Below are 11,013 nucleotides of genomic sequence, written 5' to 3'. Positions count from 1 at the left end.
AAAAAAGAAAGAAAAAGAAAAACAGAACTTTCATCCTCAATTGTTCTAATTGTACTAGGGAACATCGTTATTTTTCATGATTTGAGTTTCCCATGTAATGCTGTAAAATATAAGCCAAGAAAACAAGTAAATTTTGACATGGTCCCTTTTTTATGTTTTTCAGATCTCTCATACAAAACTTTCTGCAGATGATGATGCCTGGAAGTAAGTGACTGATATTTTTTATAACTGTTTTACTAAAAAATAGATTTTTAACTTAGCAGTTGAAAAATTGAATGAAGTCATCATTTTATTTGTAAATTTTCCAAGATAGAGAAGGTAGAACAGCCATGTGTGCACAAGGAGACGGTCGACCAAAACTGCATGGATTTCGTGTTTTCTGCAGTGTGATCCATGCAATCCTGTCCACAAAGCTGGATTAATACAGCCTTCAAAATATACCTGGGTCAAGTTAGTATTTATTTTAGGCACATGGTACATCTGGGTTTCCATATATATGCTGTTTCTCTTGTGTTCTGGTGCCTAGTGTGGGTCCATTGGGCACTATGAGCACCACATGAAATGAATAAAAATGAAAAGTTCCTCCTTTTTTCACTATAGAAATCCATGTTAACTGTATTCCTAATCCAAATAGAAAATATTTATTGCATGTGTATACCGATTTATACTGCTCAAAGCACTTACACGTAGGTGAACCCATTTGAGATGCATTTTCATCATTATGTATACAAAATAGATTCTGACAGTTTGTTTTACATCTATGCAAAACTTATTTTAGACTGATGATTAATTTACTCTTCTATCTACACGGCCTAAGCTCAAAGTCTATTAATTACATAAAATGTTAAATAGTTATTTTTGATTTGGGGCTGTGAAAACCATAATTAAGCTCTTGTACCCTTCTCATTTTTTTCTTACTTTCCTTTTCTTCAGGGACACGAGTGTATTTTTCTTTTTTATGAGAGTCTAGAAGTCACTCTTGTCTCCTGAGTCCAGCTTCCAGCACAGAGCCTAATAGCTGTGCAATATTTTTCAAGTCGCATACCCAATATGGACTTCATCTTTGTTGTTTGATAAATAAAGGGGCTTCAGTCCATCTATGGTAACTCCTGGCACTAACGCTCTAAGAATCCCTCTCCAAAAGCTGAACTCAAGCAGGAATATTCACTAGGCTCTGTGGGTGCGTTTCTGCACCTTCTCCAGCAGGGGGCACCCCTGGGACTTGGATGGGGCTCTTCTCTGAGGCACCCTGTCCATATCTGTAACTACATGCTGGCAGAGTGGGAAAACCCAACCCACGCACCTATCCATTGCCTTTAAAAGGCCATAATCTTGCGGCACAGATTGTTACCTTTGAGTGGTCAATTCAGGAGAATTAAAAAAGAAGAAAAAAGATGATAGGCAACATTCATAATTTTCCCTTTTTTCCCTAATCTTGACCCTGGGCCTCTCCCTTTCTGTAGACTCCTGGTTCTCAATCTTGGCAGCCTCCAAAATTACGTGGGAAGCTTTAACAATTACTGATGCCTAGCTCCCATCCTGGAAACCTGCATTAGTTTGCTAGGAATGCCATAACAAAATGCCACAGACTGTGTGGCTTAAACAACAGACATTTATTTTCTCACAGTTCTGGAGGCTGAAAGTCCAAGATCGAGGTGCTAGCAGGTTTTTGCTGGCAGGTTGACCCACTGGGGATCGGGACTTCAACATAAAAATTTGGGGAGGAAACAATTCAGCCCATAAAATGCAACAATGGTCAACTAATTGATCTGGGGTACAAATTGGGTATTGGGATTTTATTTTTTTTATTTTTATTTTTTTTGAGCTGGAGTCTCACCCTTTGAGCTGGAGTCTCACCCCTTCACCCAGTCTGGAGTGCAGTGGCACACTCACGGCCACCCCAGCGTCAACCTGCTGGGCTCCGGCGATCCTTCAGCCTCAGCCTTCCAAGTAACCATAACTATAGGCGCGTGCTACCACACCCAGCTAATTTTTAAAATTTTTACTGTAGAGACGAGGTCTTGCCAAGTTGCCCAAGCTGGTCTTGAACCTGCGGGCTCAGGCAATCCACTCACCTCAGCCTCCCAAAGTGCTGGAATTACAGACTGAGTCACCGAGCCCAGCTGGTACTGGGATTTTTAAAAGCTTCCCAGTGATTTCTAACTTCCAGCCAAGGTCAAGATCCACTGCTCTAGGTTTTCTCTGAGGCCAATTCTGTTCTAGGACGTTAAGCCAGAAAACATACTATTTTTTGTGATGTTCTCTACTTTTGTGCAAAACTAAGTACCCAACTAGAAATTAAAAGATTCAACCATCATCCAAAAGTCTGTGCATGTCTAAGATAATTCTTAGTTCTGTTCTTTCTCCCTATAATAGTTCTGTAGTAGGTTATACAACTCATTGCCCATTGTTCTCTTGCCCTATGAATAACATATTCTTCTTTGGCCTAGGCACCATCAGCAGGATATCCTTGTACTTGAAACTTGTAGACATTCCTTGAAATTGCTGGTATTCTTCTATTTTTCACTTTCAAAAATGGCAGTTTCACATGATGCAGCCTAATAATTATTATTATTCCTCATATAGTACAAATAAAATAGCATGTGCTTTACAGTCTTACAACAACCCATGAGGTACAGAGGGATCATTACCTAAAATTTTCAAACAAGGAAACTGAGGCTCAGAGAGCATAAATGACTTCCCCAAGGTTCTGAGGCAGTGACGTGGCAGAACCCAAGCCTTCTAGGGCCCATCAGTATTTTCCAGCTCCATCATTTAACTTGATAAGAAAAAACTGAGGCCAAAACCACATAGGAAAGTGAAGAACTGAGAGGAATTGGTTTTGCTGATAGAATCAAGCTTCTTCTCTAAGCTGCCCCTTCCCTAATCCTGGGGGAAGGGAAAGAACCAAGAAAAACGTTCAGAAAAACTTTATAATCCATGCTTGCTAATGCCTGGAGTTGCTCAGACACACACATCATATCCCAGAGGCCAGAGTGACGCTGCCCATTGGGAGGCTGCTGTCTACAACCTCGACTGATGCGCCACAACAAAACCGTAGGGTCAGCCGGTTGACACCCTGGGGGTCAGCAATCCCCAGTTGCTTCCTGTGAGCCACACTTGTTCTTTATTTTGCTAAATGTGCAAGGGTTGAGGGCTTTTTCGGATGACCACTTTTGTCAGTTCCAGCCTGCAGCAGGAGAGGATGTACAAGATGCACCGGGGCCACGAGTCCATGCACGCGGAGATGATCTTGATCTTCCTCTGCGCTCTGGTCATCGCGCAGATAGTGCTGGTACAATGGAGACAGAGGCATGGACGATCCTACAACGTGAGTCACCCCTGGGGCCGCTGGCTACCTGCTCCAGCAAGAGCCAACTTGACTGTCCTTTCAAGGCCACATTCTTCCTTTGTTACCACTTTAAAGGAGCTGCTTTGGTTTAAGTCAGTGGTTCTTAACCAGGTGCAATTTTGTCCCCAAGAGACATTTGGCAATGTCTGGAAACATTTTTGCTTGTCAGGACCTGAGGGGTGGGATGGGGAGTGGGAGGGGAGTTGCTATTAGCACCTAGGGGGTAGAGGCCAGAGATGTTGGTAAACATCCTTCATGCAGGACAGCTCCCCACCACAAAAATGAACTGACTCAAAAATGTCAATAGTGCCAAAGTTGAGAAGCCCTGATTTGAATAAACCAATTTTCCTTTTGTGCATGAACAGCTTCTGCCAATGACCCAGAAAAAGGAGGACTAACAATAGCTGAAACAAATGGGTGAGCCATCTGCTATGGTTTGAATGTGTTCCCCAAAGTTCTTGTGTTGGAGATTTGATCCCCAGTGCAGTGTTGGGAGGTAAAGCCTCATGGGAAAGAATTAGGCCATGAAGACTCTACCCTCATAAATAGATTAATGCCATTATTACAGGACCTGATTTGTTATAAAAGTACACATTCTTCCCCCTTTCATCTTTCATTCTCTTTTGCCCCCTCACCTTCTGCCATGGGATGATGCAGCAAGAAGGTCCTTGCCAGTTGCCGGTCCCTCTGTTTTGAACTTCCCAGCCTCTAGGACCATGCATGAGGCAATACATTTCTGTTCATTATGAAGTACCCAGTCTGTGGTCTTGTTCTAGCAGCACAAAATAGACTAAGACAGAAAATTGGTACTGAGAATTGGGGCTGTTGCTGTAACAAATGCCTGAAAATGTGGAAACAGCTTTTGAGTTGGGTCGTGAACAGAGGCTGGAAGACTTTGGAGGAGCAAGCAGGAAAAAAAAAGCCTGTATTGTTGTCAATGGAGTATTAAAGGTGATTCTGCTGAGGGCTCAGAAGAAGAAAAGAACTGTAGAAAGTCTGAAACTTCTTAGCAGTTAAGTGGTCATGATCAGAATGTTGGTAGAGATGTGGACAGTAAAGGCCATTCTGGTGAGGTCTCAGACAGAAGTGAGGAACGAAGTGCTGGAAGCTGGAGTCAAGGTCATCATTGTTATAAAGTCACAAAGAACTTGGCTGAATTGTTCCCATGCCCAAGGGCTTTATAGAAGGTAGATTTAAGAGTGCTGAAACTAGTATATCTGGTGAAAGAAATTTCTAAGCAAAATATTGAAGGATCAGCATGGCTTCTTTGAGAGAAATGATTTAAGATGGAATGAGTAATTAAAAGGGAAACAGGATACAAACATTTGGAAAATTCACAGGCTGTCTATGTAAAGAATGAAAACGCTTGCAAGGATACTGCATGAAGGAAACTGGGTGCAATCCATGGAGACAATGGGAGAATGACCCTGAAGGCATTTCAAAGATCTTCAAGTCTGCTCCCCTTTACAGACCCAGAGCTCCAGAATGGTTTTGGACCATGAGCCCTCCACACACTTGCTGTACAGGGCCACTCTAGGACTCTGCTCCTCAAACTCCAGCATAGCACTTCTTGATTGCCCCACCTGTGGATATGGGATCCCAGGTACAGCTCAATCTGTGGCTCCAGAAGGTGCAAGCTATAAGCCTTGGCAGTGCTAATTCTGCAGGCACACAGAATGCACATACTGTCGGGTCATTAGTGGTCTCCACATAGATTTCAGAGGAGGTTGGGGACAGCCCAAGAGCCACCCAGGCAGAGATTTGTCACATAGGTAAAGCTGCCATAGAGAGTCCCCCACTAGGGCAATGCTAAGTGGAACTGTGGGGTCAGGACCACAGCAGAGAGTCCCCACTAAACCATGGGAGGGGGAGGATACCCCCAAGTTCCAGAACTGTACAACTACCAGAACTCAACCTGGGAGAGCCACAGGTACAAGACTCCACCTCATGACAGTTGTTGCATGGGCTGAGTCCAGCAAAGTTATGAGGGTAGGGCTTTACTGAGACCTTGGGGGCTCAACCCCTGATCTAGTGTGCCCAGAAGATGGGATATGGAGTCAAAAAAGATTCCTCTCAAGCCTTAGAATTTAGTATTGTTCACTCTGTGGTTCATTATCTCTGGATCACTTGGGACTTACTACTCCTTTCCTCTTTCATATTTCTCCCTTTTGAAATGGGAGTATTTATCCCATGCCTGTCTTACCATTGTATTTTCGAAGTAAGTAATTTGTTTAATTTCACAGCTGGAGGGGAGTTTGCCTCAGGATGAATCATGCCTTGAGTCTGACCCATATCCAAATTAGATGAGACTAAACTTTTGAGCTGGTACTGGAACAAGTCAAGAATGAATACCTTTTATATGTGAGAAGGGCATGAATTTTGGGCCAGGGAAGAATATTTTGGTTTTCTAATGTGTCCCCCAAAACTCATGTCTTGGAAATTTAATCTCCAATGTGATAGTATTGGGAGGTGGAGCTTAATGAGAGATGATTAGGCCATGAAGGCTCTGTCCTCATGAATGGATTAATGCTGTTATTGTGGGAGTGGGTTTGTTATCTCAAGAGTGGGCTCCTTATGAAAGGGCAAGTTTGGCCCCCTTTTCTCTCTCTTTTCTCTGTCGCCCTCTCATCTTCCATCATATTATGGTGCAGCAAGAAGGTCCTCACCAGATGCAGCCCCTGGATCTTGGATTTTCCAGCCTCCAGAACTGTGAGAAATAAATGTATTTTCCTTATAATTTGTGGTATTTTGTTATAGCAATACAAAACAGACACTGTCTAATGTTTCATTAGCGATAAGCCATCTTGGCATTAATGTTTTGCATATCCACAGAAATGTGTTCATGCAAACACTGCACTGACCTCAGCAACAGAGCAAAATTCCACTTTCACAAACCAATCCCACTTGAACATGTTCACTGGAGTTTTCTCATCTCAGGTCCTCAAGGCCCTGAGACCTTATTGGACTGATCTGACACCTTGACACTGCAATGTTTACAGCAGTAGGTTTCAAAATCTAGGGTGCATCAGACTCTATGGAGGGCTTGTTGAATCAAATTCCCAGGTTCCACCCCTAGAGTTTTTTATTGCCCGGGAGCCCAAGGATTTGCATGTCTAACAAGTTCCCTGCTAGTGCTGATGCTGCCAGTCCTAACATCACACTTTGAAAACCTCTGGTTTAAATTCAGTTATGGCCTAAATGGAGAAATGTTGCAAAGGGAGAAGGTCCTCAATTAGCATTCTACTTGGTTCTGGTCATTGTGAAGACTTGCCTGTGACATGTGAAGTATTGACATAGACCAGTATTTTATTTTATTACCTATCATAAAAAATATTTCCTATGTAGTACAAGGTCTAAATAAATTATTTTAAGTTCTGTACAGTATTTAATTTTAGACAATTTGGAACATTGTATTTAGAAAAGGAAGTCTGTTTTCTCCTTTAAAGCAAATGTATCAATTTTCTGTCATGTCACCATTGTCTTGTCAGTTAAAATAAACACCCTTTATATTGCACTTGGATAATGGTTTTAAATGAATCAGACTAGAATCAAACCTCACTAGTTGTTCACTCTTATTTTGAAGAAAAAGTTCTTTAAATAGAATATCTTAACTATGCTTTCCTTATCTGTAAAATGGAAATATCTAAGATAGAATTGTCGGGGTCCTTATGTAAGTGGAAACCTAAATTCTTAAGGAATCTGTCCATAGCTCTATTCTATCCTTTCTTTATAATTACTCATTGTCTCTGGATTGATATAAAAGAAGTGCTCTCCTTCCATAGTAACACAGATGTGGATTTTGCATAAGAAGCCCTCTGTCCTTGAGTGTATTCTCATGAGCCAGATGACTTGTACTATGGCACACCACTCCTCTGCCATCTTTATTTGATAGTTTTGAAGGAGGCATATGCCCAAAACTCTCATCCTTATCTTGTATTTGAAGCTATTGCTCATGTGTCATCTCTGTGGGTGTGTGTGGCTGGCCACAGATAGACCAGCATGAGTCAGTATTTCTTCTAAGGACTTGTGGCCTTTGGAGGCGCTGACCCAGGTGACTCTAGCTATGCTGTGCCAAGTGGTTATCCTGAGCCTGACCACTGTCAGCCATCTGGAATTGTCTGTCTGAGTTTTTCCCAGAGCTCACATAACATTTATTTCAATGACTTCATGTTGTGACCTCCATCAATATTAGTAACATATTAGTATATATATTACTTATAATGACTAAAATAATACTCCTATTATAAAGAGCTGTGCCACCTAGAATTCCTCTCCAGAAACATTGCTTTTAACTATCCCCCAGATTCCCTTAGTCTCCACACTTTTGCTCCCTAAGACTGCTGTTTTTGTGTCCCTCTATCACATAGCTCCTCTATTTTATGACTACCCAGAGGTGCTCTGCGGTCCAAAAGATCACCTTGGAAATGACCAGAAGACTGTGATCATGGCCTCTCATGATCATGGTTACCCTGTCTGGCACTTTAGCAAAGCCAAAGGTAAAGATACCTTCACAGTAGTCAAGGACAGATTCAGGTCTTATGGTGGCCCCACTGGGACACTGCTGGATTAGCTCATAGATGAGGTTGGATTCTGGAACATGTTCCACTTCTATTATTGACATTGTCCCAAAGGCACAGTTTGAGCAACCCATTTCCCCTGCACATCTCTACTGACAATCTTTGGCCCAAGGTGAGAGCCAGTATGCAAGGCCAAGCTTTCCCATGCTGCAGCCCTGACAGCCTCATGCTTGCCCCAGCATCAGAACATAGCCATTCCAGGTATCCTGGATGATGTCTGCAACCATTTGAGCTGGAAATGGCTCCCGGAGCACCACTAGCTTATTCTAAAACACTGGTTTCCAGCTTTCTTGCGTTCTGCATGGGACAATATTGAAAAAGCCCGGACCTAAGGCACTATGCAATTTAAAATCTTTGGGATAGAATTTGATGGACATATTTTCATAAATTCTGACTTAAATAGCCTTATCATCCAGAGAGAACTTAGCTTTTATTGTTTATCTTGGCATCTAAGATTATGCAGGCTCTCCCAAAGCTACTAAGAGCTTTGAACATGTTTATAAGATTCATGAAATTCCTACTCTTTTCTACAAGAGGCTGTATAGTAAAATTTATTTCCATGACTTGATATTGTAACCTTAATATTAGTAATATATTAGTATACATATTAATTATAATTATTATAATAGCACTCTTACTATTATTATTATTACTATAATATATAAAATAACTATATATAAATTTATATATAAATTACTATTATTATTACAGCTGTGATAAGTGCTTTTTGTACATTAGCTCAATTACCCTGGGAGGTAATTATTTTTTATCCCCTTTGTGAAATATAACTCAGAAATTAAAAACCTTGGCCAAGGTCATGTAGCTAATTAGTTGCAGAAAGAAGGCTAGAATCCAACTTCACTAGTTATTTGCTCTCCTACCATGGGTTCCATATCTGAATCATGGTTTCCCTATCTGCAAAATGGAAATGCCTAAAATTATTGTTATAATTTGGGAACATTTCCCTATGAGAGTTTCTAGTACACTGACTGATTTATTGTAAGTGTTCAGTACCATTAGTTGACTCTGAATGCATCTAAGAGATATTGTTTGTGTGTAACACTAGTGCAAGCTTAATTATATGCTGTAAAAGCAGTTTGCTAATAAATCCTTTTTCTGTACAATTTTGTAATGCTAAGGTGCCTACTCAACCATTAATCTACATTCTCTTCTAGGAGATAATGATTTTTTTTTCCGAAGCAGTACACCTGTTTGTTCATTTTGTGTTGGAGTCTCACTTCATCACCCAGGCTGAAGTGTAGAGGCACACTCATGGCCACTTCAGCCTCGACCTGCTGGGCTTAGGCGATCCTTCTGCCTCAGCCTTCCAAATAGCCAGTACTACAGGCACGTGCCGTCATACCCATCTAATTTTTGTATTTATTGTAGAGATGAGATCTCACCAAGTTGCCCAGGCTGTTCTCGAACCCATGGGCTCGGGCAATTCCCTCACCTCTGCCTCCCACAGGGCTGGGATTACAGGAGTACACCTGTTTATCCCGCCTTGCCACACCCCTCTATTCTGCTTCTTTCTTTCTCTGAGGACAGTTCCCCAGGCTGATTTTGTGAGTTGTATTAGTAGGGACTGGAGGCAGGATGGTAAAGGGAAGAGCGTTGGTTTAGGAGTGGGAAGACTCTATCTACTCAATTAACCACAGTAAGCCTCAGTTTCCTGATATTTAAAATGATAGATTAAAAAAATTGGAAGGACTTTTGGTTTCAGCTCCAACATGTAAAAAGCTTGGAAGTCACCATTTCTGTCTTACAACAAGAAAAAAGCTAGACACTGAATATCAATGACTTTTCTTGGACCTATTAGAGAATTATAAGTCACGATATAAAAAATATATTCACAGGGAGAGTTATTCCACACTCAGAGAATCATAACTGCTATCTGCTTCCTGGAAACAGAGGCCATCACAGCTATAAACTGGTTGTAACTTTGAAGAATTGCTGGAAGCAGAGAGCAAACTAATGCAAGAAACTCCTGGAGCCACAGTCAGCTACCCACCACCACAATATTTTCATAGGTTTTGCCCCCAGGAACCCCACTGGGTTTTCATGGTGGAAAAAAAACCAACAACAGAAACACACACACACACACACACACACACACACACACACACACACACCGAGAAAAGCTCTTGTGCTTCCGACAGGCAAGGGGAAAAGTGACTATTTTGAATTAGACCAAGAGTGTCCTCCATAACAAAGCTTCTAACAGCGAGGAAAAAGATTTTATCAGAGCCTCATCCTATGTAAGGGGAGAGAAATGGCCCAACTCCAGCTTCCTCTAGCCTTCCTGTCTCACTTAAGGGGACATTAAAAAGTTGAATAGAACACCTCCCCCCACTGCCCTCATGCATTACCACATTGACAGGTGTCCAGTGTAACAACAGAGGGTTAGAGCTGAAAGAGCTGCAAGACTTACATTCTTGAAAGAAGAAGTTTTTAGGGAAACTCAAAGACAACAGTAAGGGAGATAAAAACAAGGACACTAGTCAGAACTGAAGCCTCTGACACAGTCCAGCTCTCAGCCAAATTAACACAAAACCTCACACTAATAGCCTGCTTATCTTAGTTCCTATTACTCAATATGTCATGTCTGCCTTTCAACCAAAAACTATAAGGCATGTTAAAAAGAAAAAAAAAAAAAACAGTCTGAAGAGACAAAGCAAACATCAGAACTAGACTCAACTATGGCAGAGATTTTGGAATTGTCAGACCAGGAATTTGAAATAACTATGGTGAAAAAGTCAAACACATGGAAGTAGGGAGTAGTATAGTGCTTGCCACAGGCTGTGGGGCAGGGGTAGACGGGGAAAGGAGAAACGTTGGTCAGTAAGTATAAAGTTTCCGTTAAACAGGAAGAATCCGTTTGGTGTCCCACTGCACAGCATGGTGACCGTAATGTATGTTCACATAGCTAAGAGAAAGGATTTTAAATGTTCTCACCACATGTAAAATATTTCGGTGATAAATATGCTCATTCGTGTGACTTGATCATTTCACAATGCATACATGTACTAAAGCATCACATTGTACCTCATAAATATATGCAATTATTATTTGTCAATTAAAACA

General features: G+C 41.4%; 1 protein-coding gene across 3 annotated transcripts in view; it reads left to right on the top strand.

Annotated features, from left to right (window-relative positions):
• The first annotated feature begins 166 nt into the window (after window positions 1-166).
• Window positions 167-11,013, top strand: part of RNF175 (ring finger protein 175) — a 45,992-nt gene continuing 35,145 nt past the window's right edge. Inside the window, exons 1-2 of one of the 3 annotated variants that reach the window (XM_008071909.1) lie at window positions 167-204; window positions 3,190-3,331. In XM_008071909.1, the coding sequence (XP_008070100.1) occupies window positions 3,206-3,331 (126 nt within the window). In that variant the 5' untranslated portion in view covers window positions 167-204; window positions 3,190-3,205. Of the gene's footprint in view, window positions 205-3,149; window positions 3,332-11,013 lie in introns of those variants that run through there. The other 2 variants (XM_021719520.1, XM_021719519.1) reach the window with 2 other exon arrangements.

Source organism: Carlito syrichta, unplaced genomic scaffold, assembly GCF_000164805.1.
Source record: "Carlito syrichta isolate Samal-C Ts95f unplaced genomic scaffold, Tarsius_syrichta-2.0.1 Scaffold314788, whole genome shotgun sequence".
NCBI classification, from domain to species: Eukaryota; Metazoa; Chordata; class Mammalia; order Primates; family Tarsiidae; genus Carlito; species Carlito syrichta.
The sequence above is the reverse complement of the archived record's forward strand: the minus strand, read 5'-3'. Positions and strand labels throughout refer to the sequence as shown.